Genomic DNA, 26,498 nt, shown 5'->3' with positions numbered 1-26,498 from the left:
CGCGCCTGCTGCTGGAGAAATCAGGTTTATGGGCACGGCAGGTGCAGCAGCCCGGCTTGCCAGGCCTCCAGTGCATCTGGCAGCCGGCCCGTGCAGCCAGTCCTTCCCCACCGACATTAGGTGGTGCTCTCCACCACCGCATTCTGATGCAGACTGGTGTGGGACGCGGCTGGACCAGCCCAGAGCGGGAGCTGCCGGGGACAGACAGCGAGGCAGATGCCACTTTAGACTTCATGCAGCATTTTGCAAATTGTGAAAATCGATTTGTCATCTGATTGCTTGGTTGTGAATGATATTTGGCACTTTTATCATGGGCTAATCATTCTTCTTCTCCTATATAATTTAATTTTTTTTTTAAAATAACCCAGGAAAAGGTTTTTGAGTTTGGGAATGTAACAGTTGCAATACATGTTTGTTTTTCTTCTGATTTTGCAGGCTGGCCCCTTTGATCTGCCTGTATTAGTGTCATACAAACGTATAGAGAATGGTTATGTGAAGACTGAAGATGCTGTTACTAATTTGGCAGAAAGATATCCTCTCAGGATACCTTAAAGTGCTCCACACAAACACTGCTGTGTGTACATCACAGTATTGTCATGCTGTAGGAAAGCCCGTGGGTTTAACCTGACAGTTCCCTTTGACAGTACCAAGGACTGTAAGAGCCATGCTGGTAGAGCAGCAGCCAGGGCACTGGCCCCACGGTACCCGTGTCTTTGGTCTTGTGGCTTCCCTGCCCTCCCAGAAAAACCAATTCTGCCAAATTCTACATCATTGGAGGCTGAGAAAGCATCTTTAGGAAATCACCCAAAACAGCATGAATTGAAGCGCAAGAGTGCAGTGCCAGCCCCATCTCACATGGGGGCTTCCTCTGCCCACTGCAGATCTGTCCGAGAGCAGCAGAGAGCTGCTTGAAACTCTTGCTCTGCCTGACCAAAGAAGTAGCACAGACTTCAACCCAATAACATCCCCCTCCAGCCCACTGAGGGCGCTGGGAAGAGGCTGCTCCTCTCACACAGAAGGTGGATGCACCTGGAGCCCCTCTCCTGGTGCTGGGGCTGCGCTGCCTCGGCCAGCGGCTGCCCCCTCCCAGCCGTGGGTTCCCAGATGCACACAGCAGGATCAACTGAAAATCTGGGAGAAATCTTTGCTGCTCCCTCCTCCAGGTATGGCTGGAAGCAGTCTGTGGTCTCTCCACAGCAGTGGTGTCCATGTGAAGACCTGCAGTGCTGGGAAAGTGCCAGAGCATCCTCCCACAACCAGTTTGCTGATGGGTTTATTCCTGCTGAAGGGTGAAGAAAAGGTTGTTTTGTGGCTGTTTGTGATGGAAAGAAGCTTTCATGGGGGAGAAGGGAATCCCAAAAGTTGGGCTGTGGCAGACTCTGAGCCCCTCTGCCCAGGCTCCTGTGGCTGTGCTTACATTACTGCACTGTGCAGTTGCTCCAACACTTCAAAGGCCTGAGTGGCAGTGTAGTCCTTGGCTGATCCCGGGGACATGGGCTGTGCCTGTGAACCTGCAGGCGTGTAAAACTGCATCTTGAGTTATCTGCACTAAGGAGAAAGAAGACAGTTTAAAATTGAATACATGAACCTGATTTCATTTTACATTTTATTTGTTTTTTAAATTGGCATGTTCTTTTTACATCTACCTATACCATGGTCGTAGGAACTCTTCTCTTTAGGTCCTGCACAGCAGAGGTGAGATGCCTGACTCTCAATGGTTTTGGGTTTTTTTTCTCTGATACTTCATATGTGGAAAGAGCAGCTTTTTTTGTTGTGTTAAGTCATAAGCAGTGACAGAGCAGCCTGTGTGGCAGCACTGGTTGGTGTGACAGTCCCTCCCTCGTGCTGATGTCCCCCAGGGGCAGAGGAGCCCCTGTGAGGAGCTCCAGGGCTCATTGCAGAGGCACCGAGCTCTGCGCTGCCCCTGGGTTTGGCTCCCGCTCGCTCAGGCTTTGTGTCATGTACATACCACAAAACAACCTGGGACTAGACAGAACATTCCCCTCACCAAATTTTGTTGAACCTCAGACTTTTAATTTTGGGAAGAATCAAGTCTTGCTCTCTGGCTGCCACCCCTGTGGTTCGTCTTCAACTGGTGCAGATCAGCTGCTGGCAAATTCTCTCGTGCATCATGAGGGCTTGGACGGGCCTTACCTGAGAGGGAGAGGGGAGTGCACAGTCCCTGTGGCTGCTCTGCCATCACCCAGCATGGGAGGGGACATTTGGACAGGACCGCTGTATTATACACTCTGCACTGGTGTCTGCGCCGTGTCAGCGCCCGCGGCTCGACTCCTTGCTGCATGCAAGTAAGGAGCTGCACTGCCAGCATGTGTCCCATGGGCAAAGCTTTCATTTTCTTCTTCTTTTTTTCCCGTTTTCCTAGCTCATTTCACAGACCTAGAATTCAACTTGCAGACCGTGTCCCGTTCTCAACTTTTCTTGCTAAAATGTGGTGCCTACAGATCAAGTATACGATGAATACGAGGAAGATGTGCTCTATATGCCAAATCTAACCATTCTCCTTAAATATACAGTTGCTGACTTGTGTTTACATAACTTTTAAAAAATGGGCGCTAAAATGCCTAATTCCTGTGATTCAAAACCATTCCAAGCCTGAATGGTCCCAAGCCTGACACCTTGCTTCTCTGTTTGTTTTGTGTCATGCTCTACTCCAAGGGTCAAAGTCTGTTCTCCTGGAATTCCATTGGTGATATCAGTGGGAACAGTGAAACTTGACGTGTGTGAACTGTTCAATAGTCACTTAAACAGGATGATTTCTGCTGCCTGTCTCGAGACAGAGCCTTCTGAGAACCAAATCCTTCTCTTGGTGTTTCCAAGTGTCCTGTCTCCAGCTGGAACAAGCCGTTGCAATAGCTGTATGTTCAAACCCAAGGTCTGTGTGCTGACAGGTGGGGTGGAATTCATGCACAATGTCTTGAGTAGCAGCCCTTTTGGGGGAATGCAGTTTTTCTTGGGCTTGGATCTTCAGATAGTGCACTGGTGTAGTGCTGTGTGCCAGGACAACCAGGCCGCCCTGGTCCTGCAGAAGAGCTGATCCTCATCATTCAGCAGTGGCAGAAATGAAATTGCTGTTGCTGTGGGTGACTTGTGAAATCGGGGGAAACAGGACCCCTTTTGAGGTTAGAGAGGCGAAGAAGTGGTGGTAGTGGCTGTAAGCAGGAAGCTGAGGTGGCAGCAATGGGACAGTGATGCCGTGGTGGGTGCTCGTCAGGGCTAGAAGGCCAGTACAGGCTTTTTGGTGGAGAAAGTTGAAGGAAAAAAGGCTGGGTTTTTCTCATAATAATTTGTTGAAGTTTAATCGCTGACTAGTGACACTGAAAGATAAGGAAAGTAATTAAGATTCCCTCTAAAACTCTTATGTGATAACAGTGGAGCTTGGTGTAGTCATAGCGACTTTTCAAAAACTAATCCTAATCGTTGCGGGAATATTATAAATGACTTGGAATCGCATAAAAGCTTCAAATTGAATTTGTATACACACAGTCGAAAAACTTTCCTAATACTGCACCATTTATCCAATTTCCCAGCTACAAATTTTTTTTAAAAAAATGTAGTGTATAGAAAATGTAAATTATATATACAGGCAATGAGCAGATACATTTTCAGCTTCTTGCAAAGAAAAAGGACTGCAACCTTACATTTTTTTCACTTTAATGCAATTTTATACATTTATGTTGCTTTATATCAAGGAAATTGAATGTGAATGTTACCTTTTATGAATGCAACTTGCTCCTTTTTCATTACAGAAACTTTTGTTTGAAGTAATCAATAAACTTTGGTATGTTGTTCTGATTAATATATATTTGTTGTCTGTCTCGTGTCCTTTGAAACTCCTAGGGGATAGTTGATTATGTGGGCTTTTCCAGCGTAGGACTAAGGGCACCATCAGCATTTTCACTGGGGGTAGATGCCAGCAAGGCCATGCTTGGTTGTCTGATGTGGAGCAGCATTTGCCTAAGGAAATACTGGTTGCTTCTCATACATTTTTATTTTTCCAGCAGTGTATTAGCAATTGCTGGCATCAGCTGCTGCACACAGCTGGCCTGTGTGCTTTCAACTCATTTCCCTCAAAACGAATGTTTCCATTCATGAAGTGTTTTCCATACTGCTGTGTTGGTTCTTGGTTCTGTGTGTCGTGGCTACCTGTAATAAATGAGTATTTTTTAGTTCAAAGCCTACAAGTACACAAATGAGGTTTGCAAAGTGCCTGGTGCTGGTGAGGTTCAGGCCCAACATTTGCATTGATGAAATTCCAACAACACAAGGAAACTGCTAAAGCACGACTTGCAGTGTTTGTATAATACACAAGGAAAATATATAGACTTCACTTTTTTTTTAAGGACACAGGTCTGATTCACGCTGAAATGTTTGTAATGAAAAACTGACAGTTTGAAAAATTCTGTTTTGGCTGCTTCGATCTCTGCAGCTCCCATCAGCCAGTGCAGGACAGATGGCTGAGCTATTTAAAACAAACTCTAACCTTTCCGAGGCAGCTCGTACTATTGGAAACCAGATCCACGCATTGAGAATCTTAATAGCACCAGGGAGTGATAGTGAAAATCATCTGAAGAGCTGGAAAGGATTTTACTCTGAGCTGGCTGCCCAGGCTGGCAGGACAGAAGCTGTAAACGTAAGTGATGGGAGATGACCACCAGGCACCAAGTATTGCAGAAAGCACCAAAATTAGCACTTAAAACACCCATGTAGCCCTTCTTGTTAGAAAGGAGGAGTGTTGTCACGTTGTAAGGTGATTTTTAACAAGGACAGCAGTTTTTTTAAGGTCAGGCTGTTGGCGTGTGAGGGCTCTTGGCTCGTGGAGGGGTCGTGGTGTCCCTATCCCTCGCTGTCCCCCTGCAGCTGTTGCAGGACATGCATCCGCAGTGTTCTTGCTGCTGGGATTGGGCTTTGCTTCTTAAATTTTCATGTCTGGGGCTAACCTGCTGAGCTGGAAAATGCAGTGTGGCCTGGAGAAAGGGTGTGTGTGTGCACCTGTGTGAGTGTTCCTTTCCAAAACCAGGGCTTGTAACAACAAATACGGCAGGTCTGACTGACGCAGGGGGAAAGTGAGAGTTGCAGAACAGAGTGGAGCCCTTTTTCTTTTCACGTTCAAGTAGGAGACATAAAATCCTCCTCCTGATTAAATCTGTGTGGGTGTGGCTGGCTTCAGTGAGGCCAGGATTTCTGCCAGGCTATGGAGGGTCTGCCCACCTGGACCAGCTTGGAAAGACCCACACTGGACAGTACCCCTGGACTGAGGGTGATGCTGCTGTCTGCTCAAGAAATCCTCCTAAAATCCCATGAAAACCAACCCAAGTTTAATTACTCTTCTGCACAAGTAGTTTATTGTTGCTGTGCTTATTCCAGAGGTGAGCAATTCCCTTGGTCATCACTTTGACTCTAACCTGTGTTAGCCAGTTCTGTTTTCCCAGTTCTCAGCTCTTGACTGAACAGGTATTTTTGAAGGGTGATTTCTCAAATCCAAATAATGGCTCCAGTCTCAACCCAACCTTCTAGCCTTAATCTGGGAAAGGGGAAAAAAAAGTACTTTTTTTTTTTCAAATTCAAGAGGGTTTGAATTTTGTTTGAGTGGGTTTTTTCAGCCTCTGATCTGGATTTAATGAAATAAGTTGGAATTCTTCCTACACCTTCTCCCTAAGATTAGATTTAAGGATGAGGCTTTGCACCCACATGAAATAAATCTCTGCAAGCAGGTGCTGCAGGTGCTGTCAAGGTCTTCCACAGCTCTAAAGGGCTCTTGCCCCTTATGCACAAGTTTGTATGTGCCAATCTCAGAATGCTGAACATTGCTGTGGGGCCTGAAAAAGAAACAGCCATGTTTCTGGCTGTCATTGTTTCCTTTTTAATCTGTCTCCTTGGTCCTTCTCTCTCAGTTTATTATCTCCTGGGCAGGCAGAGAGTAACACTGAGCTCTGGAGGGGACAGACGTGCCAAGGAGCTTCTGCCAGTGTAAAATGTGAGGAGCTGGCTCTGCGGAATGCCTTGCTGGGATAGCTGGGCATTTGTTGTGAATTGCCCCAAAGGAGGGTCTGTAGCAGCTGGGTTTCCAAACCATGAATCTTCGTGGCCATAAGGAAAAGCCACGAGCAATTACCCTCCAGTCTGAGTGAACGCAGCTTTTCCGTGCTGAGAGCTGGCTGGGGCTGGCTTGTGTCGGCTGAACTGTCTGGAGGAGGTGCAGCTCTGGGATGTGCAGGATTCCTGCCAGCATCCAGTGCCGTGGCCCAGCCCAGCCCACCTGGGGCTGGAGTAGGGTGTGTGCTGGCTGCAGAGACCTGATCCAGATCCTGACTTGATGACTTTGCCTTCTGTCCAGAGAGCAAGAAACGGATCGATTGTGAAAGTTTAGGAGTGACAGCTGCATCTTCTACGGGGTAGCCTCATTTCCCCAAAATCCTGTGTCAGGTGTGTGTGTGACACTCGTTGGGGATGAGCCCCGGTTACAGCAGGGCATCCCCTGCCCAGTGGTAGAGCAAAAAAGAGACTTTCAGCACCTGGATGGGCCCCATTTCTCCATGAGCCGTGGCAGTTTAGCGCAAACACCGTTCCTGTGATAAGAATGCAGCAGGAATGTGGCATGGCTGTATTTCTTCACTTGTAGCCTTGCATATCAGATGGATTTTTTCGTGAGTAACTGCACATGAGCTCTCCCTGTCACACAAGAAGTGCATTGTGACCAGACAGAAAATCATCTATCCAAACTGTTTGGTTAGTGAGAACCTGCTGTGTCACGAACAGGGAGCGCTGACTGAATGGTAGTTTTTCCTTGAAAAATTCTGTATCACTGTAAGAAGGGCCTACCAAAAGATGCTGGGTTTTGTATTACCACTGTTAGACCATGGCTCTTTAATTAATAGCCGTGACTGCTGAAGTGTTGGAAAAAGGCTGCTATTACAGTAAAGAGCATAATTAAAAGGTTGTTTTGGAAAAACAGGAACATCTACTTCTCCGTGCTGCCTTCCTGGGCAGCTCAGGCTCCTGTTGAGAATGAGCTGGCATCGTTTGAACCTCAGCACCAGGGAAACTGAGAATGATGGGTCAGCCCTGTGCTGTGTTTGGAGCTCTGGCCAGCATTGGCTGTAGTACGACTTATTGTAGTTCTCATAAATCGTTCAAGGAATTTGCTAGAATGCTGTTTGCAGCGGATGGAAATGCCTTTTTTTTTTTTTTTTTTTCTCCCTACAGAAGTGCTGTAAGCACTAAGGCAGGGAGTAAATCCAGCTGCGGGGTGGTTTGCTGGGGGGCACTGGGTATAGCGGTAAATTTAAAAAAAAATAATAAAAGGGGAGGGAAAGAAATGAAAGGGGGAAAGGGGGAGAAGAAAAAAAGGGGGGAAACGAGGAAAAAAGGAAAAGAGGGGAGAGAAAGAAATAATGGGAAAAAAGACTAAAAAGAGGGAGGAAACGAGGAAAGATAGGGGAAGGGAAAAAAAGGGGAAAAGGAATAAAGAGGAAAAAAAGGGGGGGAGGAAGAGGAAAAGGGGGGGAGTATCACGGGGGGAGAGGGGGAAAAAAAGTGGGGAAAAAAAGGAAACAAACAAACAAACCAACCAAGAAGGAAAAAGCGTGGGAAAGGGCTAAAAAAAAAGGGAAGAAATGCCCGCGGCCCCGGGGCCGGGGCGGTGCGGGGGGCGGGCGGGGGGCGGGCGGAGGCGGCGGCCCCGCCCCGGCGGGCCCGGGGCGCGGAGCGGGCGCTGCCGGCGGGGAGCGCTGCCCGCGGCATGGCCCTGGCCCCGGCCCCGGCCCCGGCCGGGCCCCCGGCGGGCGGCACCTCGGCGGGGGACATGGAGCGCTACTACCGCCTGCTCCGCGCCGCCGCGCTGCTGGAGGCCGCCGCCGGTGAGTGCGGGCGGCCGGGCCGGCGGGGCTCGCAGGTGGCCGGGCGGGGGGCCAGCGGCTTTCCCCGGACACCCCCGTGGGGGCAGCGGCACCGCTCCGCCCCCGGCGGGGCCGCACGGGTGTCCCCGCAGGTGCCCCATCGCTCGCCGCCCCATCCCTCCGCGGTGCCGGTGCCGGGCGCGTTATGGGCGCGTTATGGGCGCGTTATGGGCGCGTTATGGGCGCGTTATGGGCGCTCGGGTCCCGCTGCCCGGGGAAGCCTCGGGAGGGTTCGCCGCACGCGGGTGGCTGAGGATTCGAGGTGCTGTTTTGTTATGTGTTCAGTGGACGGCACGATGGGTGCGGAACGGCCCCGGTGTTCAGGAGAAGCCGCGTTCCCCGCGCCGCTGACATCCCCCGACATGTCACCGGAACGCGTGGCTCAAAGTGCGGGCTGAAGGCAGGAGGTGCTGCCGGTGACAGGGGGATGTCCGCCAGTGCAAGCCCTCTGCGCGGGTTCCCGTGGCCAGAAGTAAAGAACTCTTCCCTGGAAGTTGTGTCTCAGCCTGCTGGCAGTGACCGCCTGTTCCCAGCGCCTGAAGTAGGGAAGCAGATGTGTCTAAGGTGTGCGTCTCTCTTAGACACCTCGTCATTCCTCCCTTGTCCCTTGGTCCTCAAACACCTCTGAATGCCGGGTTGTGCCGGGAATGCAGCACTGTACTGATGTGGCTGTGGTTCTGGGGCTGCACACCCTGAATGTGAGAAGCAAATGCAATCTGATTCCTTATCTCAGGCCATAGCTGCCTCAGCGATGTTTCTTTCCTTTGATGGACAGTGATCTGCTCAGAAGTTGCGTGGAGCCCTCGCTTTTTCATTATTTTCCTGTTTTCCCATGGGGAGTTACAGGAAATACTGTATTTTTACGGTGATGTCTTTCCTAAACCAGGAAGGCTGGTGGCACCTTGGGTGAGTCCAGCCTCACTAGGGGATGCAAACCTTGTCAGGAGTCAGAAGCAGGCAAAGGCATCACTCCGTGTCTGTTTGCAGCTGGCGGAGCGCTTGGAGCTGTGCCAGGCACAAAAAAGACACAGTGACCCAAAAAAAGCTTCCTGTCTAAGTCCAGGTTTCTTGACCTCTTTGAAAAGCACAATTGCGGGTGCAGGAAGAATTTGTCGGGGGTAGGTCACAGGTGAGGGCTCTACCAATGTGTCACCTGCTTCCCAGGAGCTGCTTGTGTCCATGCCCTTCTGAGATGGTGCCAACAGCACCTTCTGCTCTGGCTGTCCTGCCCACCTGGCCCTGTTCATTTCCCTGCACCCTGAAAATGGAGTAGATGAATGTAGGCAGGGGTGGTCATGGTCAATTAGCAGAGGATGCTGCTTGAATGGATGTGATTAAATCCTCCTTGTGCTGCTGTCGGCATGGAACACCCACGCTGCTGGAGCAGGAGCTGGGGACGTGGGGATGGGGACACAGATGGTGAGCGTTTGCTGTGAGCCATGTAATAGGAACCAGGTGAAAGCAGGTACTGCGTTTCTTATGAGCATGAGCCCTCTCGCCTAACCAGCTTTTGGTAGATGACCTTTGTGTAATTGTCATACAGAGTCAAAATATCCCCACAATGGCACACTTGTGTGGTTGTAGCTGCAGGATCCAGACCCATGATTTGGCATCTACATAGGTTCTTAAAATAAAGCATTGAAAAAGAGACAAAGTTGAGTAAGGTTCTCCAATCACGAGATTAAAAATAAATCAGAAGCTTTTTTCCCTTATTGCTGATTTCTGAGCATTCAGCCTGATCTGGGACCATGTTTTAACCATTTCCCTACATGTAGCAGTACTGGAAACTTGTTGGTTTTTTCCAGTAGAAGGTGATCTGCGTGTATCTGCCTTAGACTGAGATAAAAGCCTGTAAAAATCCCAAGCCTTTAATGGCCATTCTGATGTCTAAAATGGCTTGGGCTCCCTCAGAGCATGGCAGAACCACAGCAGCCTCTGTGCTTCCTTCAGCCCAGACCCTCTGGGTGGGCCACTGAGCAGTAGTAGTCTGGGAGCAGTCAGTAGTATGTGGGATGCGCTTCCTCTCCCTACATCACATTTGCTACAACCACAGTTTAATGGTTTATCATTCATGTACCAGGACAAAAGTGAAGTGACAGCAGGGCTGTGTGGGAGGGAACAACCAAAGTGTAAAACATGGGGAAAGAAAGAGTTTTCCCAAGTGCTCTCTTCACCACTGAGCTAGAGGATGCTTGGGGACACAGCTTCCCCCGTGTGCGTGGAGATGGGGAGTTCAGAGCTCAACATTGCCCCTGGTTGTGCTGCCGTGGGAGCCTTTGGTTGGCGTTGGTTTTGGCCGGTAGGACTTGCAGGGAAATCCTGGAGCCACAAGCCAGGCGGGTGCCCTCAGCCTTGTCCTGTGGACAGCCACGTGTGGCTGTGACAGTGGTTGTTTCGGCATGTGCTGGGCACAGTGCAGGTCCCTCCTCAGCCTGCTCTGCTGCCACAGCCTCGCCCATCTCATCTGCCAGCTTCCCTAACACGAGGAAATTTAAGGCTGTTGGAAGATCGGTGGGCAGAGGAGCTGGAGTGTGAGGAGTGGTGGTGGAAGTGACTGGGTGGGGCTGCCTTGTTTTCTGAATCCCCTTTTCCTCCCAGGCAACACTGCACTTAGTTTTAGAGCAGAGATGAGTCAGGATCTCCTGGGGCAGAGCTGTTCCCTGGGACCCAGCACACAGCACAGTTATCCTGCTGCTCCGGAGATGTTTGTCCAAGGGCTGGGTGGTGAGACACCCAGCAATATCCTCCCCATCTCACTTTCTATTCCACAGGCCTGCTGCAGGAACATGGTTAGCTGGATTTGGAAATGTACTTCTGCTCAATGGGGAATGCCAGAATCAGGCATTTCCACTTCCAGTTTGGGAAAAATTGTGTTTGTTTTCCCTTGCTTTACAGTAGAGTTTCCAGGTGATGCCACTGGGGGAACCTGGCTGCATAGTTTAGTTTCCTGGCTATAACACTTGTGAAAGGAATTGTTCCAGTGACCACAGTGAACTTCATTCCAGGTTCCCCAGGCAGGTAGTGGGGCCCAAGGATTTACTGCTGATATATCTCCCAAGAGTTACTTTGTGCACAAAGCTGGAATTCCTCTTTGAAAAAACAGTGTTTGCATGGTAGTGAATGATGATGGGAAAGTTACTGATGTCTGTATATTTTTATTGGGTTTTGGAAGTCTTTTGTGCTGAATGGGCTCTGGTTTAGGGGCTGATGGTTTGGGCTGGGAAGATGGGTACTGGTGGCAGATGCTAAATGTGCCTTTTCCTACACAGCTGGCAAATGTGCCCTGGTGCTGATGTGCAAACACCTGTACTGCTCTCTTTGGTAAGGGAAGAGTGGCTGAAACTGGAAAAAGGAGGAAACCAAAAGTACATTGAAGCTGCTATATATTAGAAATGCAAGAAACTAGATTTTCTCAGCTCCCACACTGTGGTTCAATCCAAAAGAGTGGGTGTTGAGAATCTTTTATTACATTTCTTGCAATAGACGTGAATTCACGTATAGTGGAGCTGGCTTTTATGTTTCCCAATTTTTGCTTAGTTTGGTGTGATATGAGAATAGAGTTTTTCTGACTGGGCATGAAAACATCAGAGCATAACAGGAGGTAACAAGTAAGCCTTGTTGCTGCTTAGTTTGCTTTTGCTTCACCTTTTTTTTAGCAAAGCTTCCACGGTTTCCCAGTTGCTAAATATAAATTGGAAGAGATTTTCCCCCCAGCCCCAAAACTCTGTGGTCTCCAGCACACTGGGACACCCCAGATCTTTTAACCTCCCCTGAACATCCTCTTCCTCCTCGCTGGCTGCGTGGCTCAGCCACTTGCTCCTGCAGACCCTCCTGCTCACTCCAGCTCCCAGAATTGTACTGAAGGATGACATTTCCATGAACGTGGGATCCTTATCTGGCTGCACCTTGTCTGGGATCCTTGGCTGGCTGCACCTTGTCTTGCTGGCAGGAATGGCCCGTGGTCAGCAGGAATGAGGTTTTGCTGATCTGTGTGTTGGTGAGTGGCTGCAGCTGTGCCATACCGGTGCCCAGGGTGCTCCTGCCCAGCCACAGCCGGTGTTTCCCCACTGCAGTTGCTGGAGGGATGCCTGGCAGTGGGATGCTCCTGCCCTGGGGCTTGCAGCTTGGCTGTGGGGCCAGATCCCAGGTGGCTGCCTGGATGTGGTGGTGTCCCACCCCTCTGGCCACACTGGAAGGTGGTGATTCTGATGGGGCTGGTCCCGTGAGGACATTCCTCTGTGGGTCAGTCACGCTGCCTGAATGGCAGTCCTCAAACCTGAATTGCACCGAGTTAACGTTTTCTATTTCTTATCTTCTTTTCCTTTCACAGCACTTTTTTTTGCGTTTTTCCTCTTATCCTCAGTGTATCTAAATCTAAGCCTCTTGAAAAGGTCATTCTAGTTTTTGAGAAGCTTTCCTTTTTTCTGCTGTACGGTTTCTCAGCTGAGCACACCCCCAGGTGTGGGTGCTGGGGATGTGTGTCTGCACTGAAGCACTGACTGCACACAAGCCCCGGCAGGCCTCGGAGGAGAAGCACAGCCCCTGGGTCAGAAGAGAGGACCATCTGGTGCTGCATCCTGCTTCCTACGCTGTGTTGGAGCAGGTGCTTGGGGAGACGTAAAAGAAGGAGCTTGAAAATAGAGTGAGCCTTTCCTTAAAAATCTTCCCCAATCTGAGAAAAGATAATTAAAGGCATCCTTGAACCTGGTGAGGTGACCAAGCCGTCACTCCTAGCGATGGACTAATCCTGGTGGGACTTTCATGCCATGTGCAGGGCATGCAGGTCTTGCAGGGGCCGAGTCCCTTTGTTGGCATTGTGGGTGCTGCTGGCATCTGTCTTGCCTGGCTCCAAAGGAGGTGTTTGCTGCTGACCTGCCTCCATGTGAGGGCCACCCAGTCCTGGCCCTGGGATGGCCCCACTGCCACCTGTGGCCTGGGGACCAGGGTGTGCTGCCAGCACTGCACCACCCTGTCCATTCACAGCTCTCACCATGTTCCAGGGGTGCAGCTCTGCTCGTGGCTCTGCCATCCCTTATTCCCTGTACTGTGCTGATACTCTTCCAAAGAGATGTTAGAGGTGGCAGTTCAGCCACCCTCTAGCAGTGGGTTTTGCAAGCCTCTGCCAGCTCAAGAATTTACCAGAGATTTGTGAGATTTATGTGCGGGTGGAGGTTTGCCGTGAGGATATTGACAGAACTGGCCCAGGAGCCCCATCATCTTCCTCAGGATCAATACATCATATCTTCCAGAAAAATAGGCATTATAAACCTAATGTAGTTGCTAATCTTTCCCTCAAGATGAAAGCCTGGTTTTGACTGGCTGTAGATGGGCAGCAGGTGCCTGCAGGCTGAGCCCAGGGCTCGAGGACTGCAGATGCTCCCATGAGCCCCTGGCCGCAGAGAGGTGCGAGCTGTCCCTGTGGGCTGTGGGGACAAAGGGACCTGCAGCAGTCGCTGGTATTGAAGCTTTCTGCCATAAATATTTGAATGTGTCTTTTGTGTCACTCACTTGGCGTGGGGAATGACTGCACCACCTGGAATTGCAAACTGTTGGTTGTGCCAGGTGTTGGTGCAGCAGCAGCAGCACTTGTTGTTCGTACACTGGGATGGCTAAAGGAGAATTTGGTGTGTGTGGCTGCCCTGAGCAGCAGCAGTGCCTTGTCTTTGCTGCAGGTACAGCCGGTGCCAAGGGTCTGTGTGGTGGTTGTGCAGGATGCACAAGCAGCTGAATGTGGTTTTGGTGCATACGAGGGTGTGTGCAGCTCAGCGGTGCTCTTGGAAGTGACTAATGATGACATATGGAGCTTCTGCAGCATACCTGAGGTCACGTGCAAATGCAGGACAGTCCCACAGCAGCTCATGCACTGTACACAACAAAGTCTCCATGTTTCTTTAGCAGCTGAACTTCTCAAGTATGGAGAGAAGGACACTGATGCAAGGTATGCTTTACTGCAGGGTATTTCTCACATGGGGAGAAGGTCCTGCCAGGTCGAAACCTGTGGTCAGGCTGTTTCCTCAGCTATAGAGGTGTAATTGCAGTGTAAGGTTGTTAACCCCCATGTGCGCTCTGTGTGGGTGACTTTGGTGGAACAGAGTGGAAATGTCTCTTATTATTAGCACCCCCCTCTGCTCTTCTGCCCTATGAATCTTTGTAAGTGCTGGGTGGGGGACGTGTGAGCCCCTGTGAGCCAGCGCACTGCAAACTCACTTGTAGGGAGAAATGGTCCCTGAGCCTGAGGTCTCTGGGGAGGAAGCCACCAAGTCCTGTCTTTTGGACTTCATGGCTGATCCCAAGACCTTCCATTCTTTGTTGTATCCAGAAACCAGTGCTGTGGTTTGCCCAGCTCTCTGGGTTGGTCCAACACCACCCAACAGCTGGTTCAGCAGGGTGTCTAGCACTCACCCTTTGGTGCCAGCTCTCACACAGCCGTGCAGACATGGACACCTGCTTCAGCCTGGTGCGTGGGGGCTGCAGGTGTCTCTCCTGCTCCTGTCATCAAACATGCTCATGGCCCTTTGCTAACACCAAACCCTGCTGGCACTTGTGCCTGTTCTGTTCCCAGATGAGGACCTGAAGCCCCTGGAGACATGGTTTGCTCTCAGCTACTGAAGAGTTCACTCTCAGATCCAGGAAGCAGCTTCAGGACCTTGGCTGTCCGTTCTCTGCTCAGACCAGGTCCTATAAATAACCTTTTGGTGAATAGAGCAGGCCTTGTTGAGGAGCACAATGTGGTGTTCTGTGCCACACGTTCTGCAGTGCACGTGCCATGGGGTATCTCCATCAGCCTCGTGCCCCCGGCCGGCTGCCAGCCCCTCCTGGCTCCAGTTCCTACAAATGCTGTGTAAACATCTGCTCTGCCTGTACCCAGCAGTATGTCCTGTTCCTGGGCAGGACAGAGACACGGGAGCTGGGTCTGGGCACGTGGATATTAGGATCCTAGTCCAGGTGTAAGCTTGCTGGGGAAGCACACAGGTGGGTCAGGTCCCCTGGAAGGTACTGGTTGAAGCAGTGTGTGGGCAGTAAGGGCAGCTGCCTGGATGCCTCCATCCTCCTGCCCTCTCCTTCTCTGCAGCCAGGGGCAGGCACTTTGTCACTTGGCACAGGCTTTGTGTGGACGATGGGCAGGTGTGCTGTTCGCAGTAGGGCAGGTTGCAGGCAGTGTAAAGTAGTATTTTTTTCCCCTATTAGCTCCCTCTGTCCTGCTTTCTGGACATGGTGTGTGGAGAGGGAGAGTGATGGGCTGCACGGTCACTCGGCTAGGGTGTGTGGAGTGGGTATGGCAATCCGGGCTGGGCTGGGGGCGGATTGCAGGTGGTGCATTGCTCTTTCTCCTCAGATGCAGGGCTGTATTTCTGTTCTTTGCCCCAGTGAATATTTAATTTTGCAAAGTGGAGCGGCATCAGCAGGAGAAGCTGGAAGGGCCACTCTCCCCACTGTGCTGGGTTCATGGTAGGAGCACTCTGCTCCAAGGGAATTTGGTTCCCATTCCTGCACAAAGCAAAATGGGAATTTAATTTGATTTAATCCTTGCACCTGCCCCAGTTCGTTCTCCATGGGCTGTTTGGGGGGGCTTGCACTGACGCTGGCCTCAGACAGGGGTGCCTGTGGCAGCTGGAGAAAGCCCAGCTCATTGAAAGTCCCTGAGCACCAGAGCTTCCTGCAGACACTGCTGGTGTGTGTAGGGCTGTGTTACGGGTGGTGTCAGCCTCAAAGGACCTGCTGGGGCAGGTGAGCCTTCCTGTGCTGGGACAGCCTAAGACAGACGCTGGCTGGTTACCCCAGTTAGCCCAGAAAGTCACCAGGAGAGTGGAAATCAGTTGCAAATGTGCTGATTTGAAGGTTCCTCAGTACCAAATAAATGCTGCTTTGCTGGGTGTCCAAAGGCACAAGCAGCTGAGAACAGGCAGATCATGGAGAAGCTCAGTGTGATCCTTTACACTTTTCATTTGATTTACTTCAGTTTTGTTCCCTAGACTACAGCAGCAACCCCCACGTGAAAAGCTGCTATTCTTCATTCACAGCAAAACCATTTCCAAATGGATTTCCCAGCAGCAGACAGTGTTTGGTCAGTGTGGTGAGCGTGAGGTGCTGTTACAGCAGCTTGGCAGATGTGTTACACAGCTGTGCCTGCAGATGCTGCGGGCCTGCGAAGTTTGGTGAAGGAAAGAAAACAATAGTTGCTAAGAGCAAAGCACTTCAGAGTGTGAGTGTTACGAGAGGGATTTGGACTGGGACAGGAGCTGTCCCCTCTCTGGATGTCACTGCAGAGCTCCCTGCGTGCTTGCATCTCCTCGAAAGGGGTGCTCACTGACAGTGGGCATCATTCTCACCACTGCAGTCTGTGCACTGGCCTCAAGGTACCCCCCTCTGTACTCTGGTACACCCCTGGGAGATGTTCTGGGCTGTGGAAGCCAGGAGATGGGGACCGGACAGAGTCGGCAGGGCTCCTTGCTGAGCCACACTGGCTTTCCTCAGTGGGTACAGAGCTCTGAATTCCCCCTTTGTCTTTTCCGTGCTTGGCCTCACGCAGCCTCCAAAACTCTGTATCATGGCAACAGTCTCCCCCCTGCAGAGGATTCTCTGAATGTAATAACTGCAGCAACATTTTATGAATGTCCATTTTAGAACGTTTATAAAAATGGCACTACACTGTTACGACAATTTACCATCCAGACGCTGCTGTTTTAATAAGACCCTCAGACCTGAGGTCATGCCAGCTCTGTGGGGACAGCAGTTTGTAAAGTGCTCTGAGATGCTGTAGCATGGGGAGTTCAGGCTTGATTTTATAACAGCTGATGATCACAAAGCCTCTTTCTGGCTTTGAAAGAAATGAGTGGACGTTCTTGAAGCCTTGGCTTCCTCCACCCTGTGCCAAGCAAGATGCAGGCTGGCTGTGCTGTCCATAGCCAGCGCTGGGCAGTGCCCCGGGGTCTTTTCTGTACTGTCCCAAGAGTGTCCTTTAAATAACAAATCCCCAGTTTGCTAAAGAACATCAGCTGAAGCCTTGTTTGAGAGGCTGATGTCTTTGGTGCCTCACTGCCTTTCACTGCTCTTTCTCCAGAGATTAATATTTGAGGACAAAGGTCCTGCTTCTGTACAGGATTTATTGCAGCATCCAAATGATGTGCCCCAGGCACAGCAACATGCTTCTGGATTTGATGCCAGCCCTTGATTTTCCCTAATATTTGCCCAGGAGGTTGAATTCAGTGGCCAACACAGAGCAAGTGCCAGGGATGAGTTGGCTGAGGAGCGGCTCTAATCAGACCACGGTCAGGCTGTTGTTGTGCCCTGACCTTGCCAGAGGGCAGCCACTCTGCTCCTCTTGCTGCTGGGTTATCCTACTCCCCAGAGGATGGGAACAAACTCCCCCTGCCTCCCTGCAGATTGTTAGGTGGTTCTCAGTGAGAAAATGTCCTGTGAAACTTTTAAATTTAGTGATTTAGTGATAACCACGCAAAGGTTAACCTCCTTTCTCCAGCCTGTTTCCTGATCAGCCTCAATTAGCTGGCACATCCCTCTCAAATCAGTGCAGAACCAAAGCAAAAGCTGCATTTACTGTCAGCCTGGAGCTGTGTTTGCTGAGCACTTGAGTCACAGGGATGTTACAGCACATGGCAAGATGTGCCTGGCTTGGCTGGTGCTGCATTTTGGGGAAAGCCAGGGGTAGGCAGGGTGAGCTTTGGGAACAGGCTTCACCCTGCCTGTGGACACAGACAGGCTGCTGAGCAGCCCCACACCGATTTGTGACAAATATGTGTGCACAGCACAGGCTTTTGTCTTGTATTTTCAATGACACACACGTTTAATATCATCTACTTCATGTGTTGGAGCTCATTAAGTTATTAAATGTGAATTTTATCAGTATGAAACCATTGACCTGGTGAAAAAAATCAACAAATAGAGAAGAAATCTCTTGCTGCTGCTTGTCCTCAAGTTGGGTGAAGCAGTTGAACAAGAGACAAATATTTGAAATATCTTTGCAAGATAAACTTCTTTCTCACCAAGACCAATTCTAGGGCCTGTTAAAATCAAGAATGTTTCTGTAGATGCCAGTGGGACTGAGGCTCGATCTTCAACAAACAAAAATCACATTTTTATCTACAAGAGGGAAAACTAGCAGTGTGTGCATAGAAGGGCAGAGAGCAGCCCATGGCTGGTGGGGGCTGTGAGAGGATGAGTACCCCCCACCTCCTGCACATCTGGGCTGCTGTGCTGCAGCACTGTACAGGCCTGAAAAATATTTGAATAAAGCAGAAGTGACCAGAAAGCTTTTGGAAAAAGGGAAATAGAATAAATATTGATTATGCTGAAGTGTGCTGAAGTATGCAGCTTGTTTGATTTAAAAGAGCCAGAAGATTATTCCGTAGGACCAGCTCTGTGAAATAATCAGTGTTTAAATTTGATTATCAAAAAGCCCAAGGACTTTAATCTGTATAGATGTGCTTCAAAACATTTATTTGCAGGAACAAGGATGTTTAATTTTTAGCTGTCATTCCATTTATAGATAATCCAGAAAAATGCCTGCCAGCTTTAAGCTCCTCTTGTGTTTAGTCAGTCTGGTCTTTGTTTCCTTCTCCCAGAGAAAGGTAAAGTTGTGTGTGTTGTTCCGATGCGCTTCATTGCCACTGAAATGATCGTGGTGCTAAATACAGCATTAAAACAGCCTCTCCCATTATTTAATTAAGAAGAAATCTAATAACTGAACACAAGAACAACAGCCTCTCCAACGTCTATGGCCCCATGCCAGGTGAAAACATGATTTCAGAAGCTTATTTGTTCAAAATTAAAGACTCTAACAGTCTGAAAGCCCAACCTTGTTCCCAGTGCAGCAGCCTTGGACGCTGCTGCTCCCAGCAGAAACCTCAGCCCATTGCATGGCCAAGGTGGGAAGCACTGGGAGACTGTAAAACAGGGAGTAGAATGACTAACTTCAAAATTCAAAAACTTACATTGGATATGGCCTGTTGAGGGAGGGCACTCAAGCAAAGGGGCAGCGTTCCCTTGGTACATTTAGTGGAATACATTTGTTGCTGACTTGTGGCTTTCACCCTGTTAGAGTCATTGGAAACATTAGAAATAATGTCCCTAAGAGCCATATATGCTTTGTTACAAAATTTCAGGCATAGTTTAGGGAAGCTGGGCTGGGTTCAAATTCCACCTTTGGATTAACACATTGATAAATATGTGTGGTTTGGATTTGTGCTTCATTTTGATTGCTGCTTTTCCCTTTCTCCAGAAACTGCAATACCCATCTATGCAAAGGACATCAGTGATGATCTGATGAAAGAGTTTGCTTTTCTGTCTGGTGAGTACGAGAACTTCTTCAGGGCCTCTCTCTCACTCTCTGTGGCAATTGAATACTCCAGATAAACTTCCTTGCTATTTGTCAGAATGATACTCCACATGAGATATTACCCATCAGGTAGTATCCTTTGCCACTAGAAATGTTGTTAATAAAACATTGAGGCAGTTTGAAAGAGCAGATTAGGTTTCTGTCTCGTGCCAAACTGTAAAATATTCTTACCTGCCGATGCTCAATGCATTAACAGGCAGTTTGCTTGTATTTCTGTAGGTTCCAGACGAGTGTGTTCATTTGCCCTTGTATTTCTGATTTCTTTTGCTGTCCTGTGTAAAGTACACTCAGTAAATAAAGGAAGTATCTGGTACTCAATACATTTGTTTTTAGAACCTGCACTTGTGTGTTGTGCTTGGACTCAGAGGCAGGATTTGGCTTTGTTTTGCTATTCTGGTGAAGAGAAAAACCTCTCTGCCAATGGCAGCGTGTTCTGACCTGACTGGTGCACCTGGGCTTTGCTGCTGGCCCTCCTCACAAGCATGGCCAGGGAAGCATCTGTGTCTTTTTTCCAGGTGGAAGAGGAAAGGACAAGGCCTGGATTATCACCCTCCCTGACAACGCTCGCTTCAACGAGGTGCCTGAGGAGAATGTATCTAAAGTCTTAACGTACCTAACGTCAGTCCCAAGGTATGAGGCTCCCTTTTAGCTCTTGCCTGTGGAGGGCAGAGGTGTGGGTCCTGCCTGGGTTAGGCAGGGATCTTCAGGGTGATACCATGTGTGGGGTGAGGGGCTTCTTCAGCTCTCAGAGCGCCACAGGGGGATGCAAGCCCTTACAGGTCCAGGTGTGGTATTTAATGTGCCAGGAACTGCAGAGTAAGAAGTGGACATCATCCCTGTGACCTGTCAGCTGGAATGTATCACACATTTAGCTTATTAAGTTTCTAATTAACAACAGGCTTTCCCCAAGCTTTGGCATGTGTCACCACATAAGTATGCCGTGCCACTGCAAAATAATATTTTGACGTGTACAAGCGGAGAGTCATTACTGTGGAAAAAGAGAAATGAAACCAGAGGAAGAGATTAATTACAGGAACAAAGAGTTTGGGGTCCCCGTGACAGGTGATGGCTCAGCAGTGAGCAGCAGCTCCCATTACCTGCCTGTGTGTTAGGGTTAAGCTGCTGACAGTCTGCCTGTGCCTCATACAGGGCTGTATACTTAGATTAATGGCCCTCCTATTTCTTGTTGCTGAGCCTGGTGACTCAGTTACCTGGAATGCTTAATTTTCTTGAATAATGCCTGTTTTGGCAAATTTCTTCCTGCAGGGAGAGCAGGCTGACAGCAGCTAGATGGGAGCTTTCCATTAGCAGCTGCTTTGGAGGAAGTGTGGAGTGTTTGGGCACCTCTGTTCAAAAAAAAAAAAAGAAGGAGCCTCTGGTTCCTCTGTCCCTTTTTGATGGACTCTGAGGTTTCAAGGGCTCCTGGCCCACAGAGCACTGGCCCAGCAGGAACAGGACCATGCCAAGTGTGTGTTGGCCAGAGGGGTTTCTCCTTGGTCCTGTGCAGGCAGCCCTGGTCTGTGCATCTGTACTTCCCGGCTCTGTCTGGTTTCTCCAAGGCTTCTTGTTCCATCTGACTGTAAACACCCTGGCATTAGCATGACAAGCAGTCTTGCTGTCCCTCTAATAGGTCAAACTCAATCAAGAAACTAATGAGAGCTGCGAGCTTGCTGGTGATTCAAACATGTTCTGCATGTTTTTAGTAAAACCACTTTAATTGTCCTGCTCTGCTCCTCCTACCACCATAACAGCCTGCCCCAATATCTGATCACCTTTAAAACGTGTGCTCCCTAACACTGTGGAGCTGAAAGGCTCAGGTGACCAGGCAGAGCATCACCTAGGTGAGGGTGGCAGGTCTGTGTCAGCTCTGGTGCCCCTGTGTCCTCATCCCTCCGCAGCATCACACTGTGGGATTAGAGCTCAGACTTTGGCCCAGAAAATCCTTAAAAGAGGTAAATATTTACCTGCCAGAGGTATTTTATTTCCTCAAATATCAGAGTTAGGTGTGGGAGCACCAACACCTCCTTGCCTGTGGATGTGCAGGGGCAGACCCTGTGCCTTTCCTGTGCAAAGGAACTGCCTGGTGTCCTACTCAGACCAGTCTGAGAAAACCTCATGGATGTCAGATTTGTAGTATTTGGGGAAGCTGAAAGGCTTGAAGTATTTGGGGAAGCTGAATTTCATGAGACATTTTTCTCCTGGAAATAATTGTTAGACAAAGGAGATGAATGCTAAAAGCAACTCCTGAGTCCTTGAGGCAAGTGCATTAATAACAGAGCCAGGAGGAAGGTGAGTCCTGTAGGCAAGTTAATTTTTAGTATTCCTGGGAACTGTGCTGCAGGCAGGAGGCAGCTGCAGAAAGTGCTTGTGTGGATGAGCTGTAAAAGAAAATAAGTAGTAGGTCCCCACTTTCTATTCCATGCACATCCAACTCAAAATGCTGCCCTGCCTGCCTTCAGGCTGGCTGTGCTGAGCAGCACCTGCAGTGGTGTGCTGGAAGCAGAGGCACAGGTGAGTGTGACAGATCCTGGTATGTGCAGAAAAGAGACCCAAGGAGTGATAAAGCAGCACTTTATCCAGGCTTGGATTGAGGACTGTGACAGTGTGGTCTTTACAACAAATACAGATCTTTCTGTAGCCTGAATGATTTTATCTCTTCCAAGTTAAGCCAGAATTCCAGTAGAAGCTTAAATGAAAAAATAAAAATCAATTGAAGTCAGTTATAATATCTGTAAGATTGTTATTACAAAAAACTGTCCTAATTCGTATTAAAGTAAAATTTGAAAACTGAAAAGATCCCTCTGTATGTAGCACTGGTGTGGCATCACCTTGAGTACTGTGTGCTGTTTTGGGTGCCACATTTAAAAAGGATGTGAAGGTCCTTCAGTGTGTCCAGAGGGCAGCAAGTCTGGTGGAAGGGCTTGAAGGAGTGTCCTGTGAGGAGCAGCTGAGGGCTCTGGGCTTGTCTGGTGTGGAGAGAAGGCTGCAGGGGGATCCCATTGCTCTCTGCAGCTTCCTGAGGATGGCATGTGGAGAGGAAGGTCCCTGGGATCCAGTGATAGGACGTGTGGGAATGGTTCAAAGCTGTGCCTGGGGAGGTTTAGGCTGGATATTAGGAAGCATTTATTTGCTGAGGGGGTGTCAAACCCTGAAAGGGTTTCCCTAGAGATGTCATTGATTCCCCAAGCTGTCGGTGTTTAGGGGGCATTTGGACAATGCCCTTAACATCTAACTTTTGGTCAGCCTGAAATGGTCAGGCAGTTGGACAGATTTTCTCTGTAGGTCCCTTCCTACTGAAATATTCTCTTTTCTCTTCTCTTCTCTTCTCTTCTCTTCTCTTCTCTTGACTAGCCAGCTTTTTGGTATTTAGACAAACTTTGCCTGTTTCATTTAGACTGGGGGGTGAGGTACAAAGTGGTTTAGAGCTGTGACTGATAACACAGAGTAGTGGCACAGAGCAGGCTGCTGTTGGCTATAAATACCTCTGAATTTCAATATTGGGCAGGTCATGACGGCGTGCTCTGATCCCACCAGCGGCAAGGAGTCTGTCAGGCCTGTGCTAAATCTCACAACTGCAGACTCCAGGATCCGATTTCAAGTCCTGCAAAACATCCCAGGTCTTTATTTTTAGTCTGGTGCATCCTGCAACACATACAAAGTTAAGGATAAGGAAAAAAAAAGTAACAAGAAACACCCAGAGAGAAATAATCCTTGCCCTGGTTATCTGTCTCCATCTTTCTGCTGCTGGATGCAAACAAACAGCCCTCAGAGCCTTGCGAGAAAGCATTGATTTAATTTTATTGTCAGTCTAAAAGGTACATCACGGGCCTGGAAATCTGATAAACCTGCAAGGCCTGGGTTGCAAATAGTCACAGACTTTCTCCACTGGCCCTAGAATACATGACAGATTTCCCACAGTAGATGTCAAGGCTGTCAGACTGCTGGGAACTTTCTTCTTTGTTTCTGCAAGGGAACTGATAAAAGCAGATTAGCGTGCTCAGGGGCTGCTCTCTGAGTATAACCTTGTCCTGAGTTCATGGCTTGCTCTGGCTTTTCTTAACTGGCAGTGCACTACAGTCTGGCTGCCTTTTCTGAATTACTTGGATTCTGGGGTTTTTCTTCAGGTTTTATTATGATTACAGCAGTTCTGTGTAAACACAATTTAGCTTTTTCAATTGCAGACTCTTGGGAAACACCATGAGGAGTTCGGGAATTATTTCTTATAGCTCAGAGACATACCTTCTAATTAGAGTGTGCTGAAAAACCAAAGGGTTTTCTTTTTGCCTCGAACTGAAGGATCCTTTGGCCTGTTCCCACCCACCTGGGTCACATAGCTCATGGTGGGGATGAACAGAGATGAGAGAAACCTGCAGAACTGTCTCATGTTGCCTAAATTATTCTAAGCAAAAAAAAAGGTTTTGGCTGAAAAGTTACACTCACCATGCTCTCAACCTCAGACTTTATTACATGTAGAAGTTCTGTGTATGACCCATATGTAAAATTTGATATTCCTTTCCTCTGCTCTTTTCTTCTACACCTCAAAGCCACTGAATAAATTTAAATAAAACCTTTGCACTTTGGGTGTGATGTTACAGATCCATAAGAGCTGTCAAAGGATAGCTTGGGACTTGGGTGCCTCTGCGTATCTGCAGTCAATTGTTGTTAATGGTCAAAGGGAGTTTTATTTTTTATCCCTCCGAGCACCGCTGCTAATTCCTTTTAAATATATTTGTCAGAGTTGCAGCTGCCACAGACCAGAGCAGCAAGATGTGCACTCAATGAAAGTTCCTGCACTGGCTTCAAGTGTCGTCTTTTTTTTTTTCCCTGTGATGAAGTTGCCGAGTGTTGTCTGCCGTGGGATACTTCTGAGTGATCCACCATGTGTTTGCCGTGCCAAATACAGGAGTTGGCAGAGATGATGCTGGCAAGAGGCTGCTTGTACAAGGCTGTGCCTGGTGCAGACACCTGAGCCACCTCTGGGGAGCCAGCACGTGTACTGGGAGCCTCTCCCCAGCACGGAGGTGCCCGGCTAGGGTGGTGTGGGACATGGCTATCCTGTTTCAGCATCCACAAAATAAATATTGCAAATATGACCTAAGTGTCCTGTAAATACACTCACGTTGGAGGACTCGGTTACAAGCTGGCCTAGCCGTAGCTGTGTGCAGACATGACTGCAGTGTGTAGCTCAGGCTGCCTGGGAGGAGGGTGGCTGTCACAGCTGGAGCCTGGCCGGGCTGTTCCAGCCAGCCTGGAAAGGAACGTTTGAATTACAGACAGGGCGTTAGGGCCCCTGCCAGACCTGCACCCCGGTACAGCTGGCTCGCTCGTCAGACTGGGCATTCCAAAGCAACTCAAAGGATTTGGGTGTTAAAAGGGATGTCAGGAAGTCTGTGCTTGCCAAGTGAACCGGAGAGTGTTGGAAAACGCCTTGGAGCAATCGCTGATTCCCCAGCAGGACGTGCTGGGGAAGCCACCACAGCCTGTTTGAGCACCAGCTCCCCCTTTCCCTCTGCCAGGCTGGCATTGCCCTGCCCTGGCTTGGTGTCATCTCTGCTGTCTCCTGCCAAAACAAGCCAGGAGTCATCGCTTGGTTGCTGTAACCTGAGCTCAGCAGGAAGATCTGGGCAGTGAAGGCAGGGGGGTCTGGGGCATCAGCTGGGGGAGGCTGCTGGGCACCCTGGAGCTCCTGGGCAGGGCACAGCTCCTCTGGCCTCTGCAGGCCCCTTCTCAAGACCAGTTTGGGTTTCAAGAGCAATCTGGTCTCCAGCAATCTGCTGTCACCGCCTTGCACACAAATCAGAGGTGGTGCTTAACCCTGGGCTACTACAATCACAGAATCACAGAAAGATTGGGGTGGGAAGGAGCTGTGGAGTTCACAGAATCAGGGAATGGCTTGGGTTGGCAGGAATCGTAGAGATCATCTAGTCCAACCCCCCAGCCAGAGCAGCTTCACCTGGAGCAGGTTGCGCTGGAATATCTGGAGATATTAAGAGCCCCAGGTGGCTTTTTAAAATACCCAGAGAAGGAGATTTCACAATCTCTCCTTGCAGCCTGTTCCAATGTGCTCTCACCATCAGGAGAAAGACATTTTTCCTCATATTCAGATGGGATTCCCTGTGTTTCAGTTTGTGCCTGTTGCCCCTTGTCCTGTCCTAAGCACCACTGGAAAGAGTCTGGGTGCTCAGGAAAATTTTTTCAAAGGGAATTTCAGGATCGGTAAAAATACTAAAATGTGGTTTGCATTCTGTGTTCTTGGGTTTGGGGTTTTTTGGGAATTGAGTCACATTTCCTCAATACCAGAATGTGGTTTGCATTCGGTGTTCTTGGGTTTGGGGTTTTTTTGGGAACAGAGTCACTTTTCTCAAAACATTATCTGGTTATTGGTATTTTCTTATCTTGCAGTCAACATGAGTCTGACACTAAATTTATCCTAATCCTGGATAGAAGATTGGACACATGGACATCAGTCAAAACGACTCTCCAAAAAATAGCAGTAAGTTTTCTTTAATGTTAATTGCATTTAATGTACTAAGTCACCATGCCCACTCTGTGTCTCCTTCAGAAAGCACTGGGAACCAGGAGCAGTGATGCTCCTGCTTTCTCTCTAGGTAGTAGTTTGGTTTATGGCCCTGTAATTAATTTGAGTGCATAAATGGGCTGTTTGTGTACTAACTTGCTTGTTTGATCTATTTGCTGGGTTTTATACTCTTATGCAGTGGTTCAAATGCATTTTGTGCCATGTTCTGTGCTTTGGACGGGTGGAAAATTTGGCTTCATGTATGTTCTTTCTAGACGCTGGTTATTAGTGAGACTGTGTTTTACCTAATTGTTGGTGACTGAAAATTTTAGGTTCTTTAAACAGGCTTCACAAGCATTTGTATGTGGGCATGGGTGGAAAAATCTATTTTAAAAGTGTACGTATTCATTCCTGTGTTTTAAATGATCTAGCACACGTTTATGTGCTACACATCGTTAGCACGTATCTGGTCTGAACATAGCTCACGAGTGAGGTTTTGCAATTCTGCATTGCACTGTCTTGGAATCAGAGCTTGGATTTACAGTAGAGCATGCAGCTGTAGAAAAGTCATGTTTGGGGGTGCATGGGGAAGTAGGAGCTAAGAGACAAATCGTTTCCCAACCACACCGTGCCATGTGGGTAACTCCATGGAAATACTCTGAGTGTATTATTATTGTTTGTTTCTGCATATAATCGTTGAATGGTTAAAGAC

General features: G+C 48.9%; 2 protein-coding genes across 13 annotated transcripts in view; both read left to right on the top strand.

Annotated features, from left to right (window-relative positions):
- Positions 1 to 3,821, top strand: part of ATP11C (ATPase phospholipid transporting 11C) — a 55,175-nt gene extending 51,354 nt beyond the window's left edge. For 6 of the 9 annotated variants that reach the window (XM_032123519.1, XM_032123511.1, XM_032123516.1 and 3 more), the window contains one exon: positions 436 to 3,821. In XM_032123519.1, the coding sequence (XP_031979410.1) occupies positions 436 to 552 (117 nt within the window). In that variant the 3' untranslated portion in view covers positions 553 to 3,821. The remainder of the gene's footprint in view (positions 1 to 435) is intronic. The other 3 variants (XM_032123517.1, XM_032123513.1, XR_004242973.1) reach the window with 2 other exon arrangements.
- Positions 3,822 to 7,770: 3,949 nt separating this feature from the next.
- The window catches only part of MCF2 (MCF.2 cell line derived transforming sequence), a 54,763-nt gene continuing 36,035 nt past the window's right edge, over positions 7,771 to 26,498 (top strand). For 2 of the 4 annotated variants that reach the window (XM_032123890.1, XM_032123889.1), the window contains exons 1-4: positions 7,771 to 7,877; positions 19,153 to 19,221; positions 19,785 to 19,899; positions 25,672 to 25,762. In XM_032123890.1, the coding sequence (XP_031979781.1) occupies positions 7,823 to 7,877; positions 19,153 to 19,221; positions 19,785 to 19,899; positions 25,672 to 25,762 (330 nt within the window). In that variant the 5' untranslated portion in view covers positions 7,771 to 7,822. The remainder of the gene's footprint in view (positions 7,878 to 19,152; positions 19,222 to 19,784; positions 19,900 to 25,671; positions 25,763 to 26,498) is intronic. The other 2 variants (XM_032123892.1, XM_032123891.1) reach the window with 1 other exon arrangement.

Source organism: Corvus moneduloides, chromosome 14, assembly GCF_009650955.1.
Source record: "Corvus moneduloides isolate bCorMon1 chromosome 14, bCorMon1.pri, whole genome shotgun sequence".
NCBI lineage: Eukaryota > Metazoa > Chordata > Aves > Passeriformes > Corvidae > Corvus > Corvus moneduloides.
The sequence above is the reverse complement of the archived record's forward strand: the minus strand, read 5'-3'. Positions and strand labels throughout refer to the sequence as shown.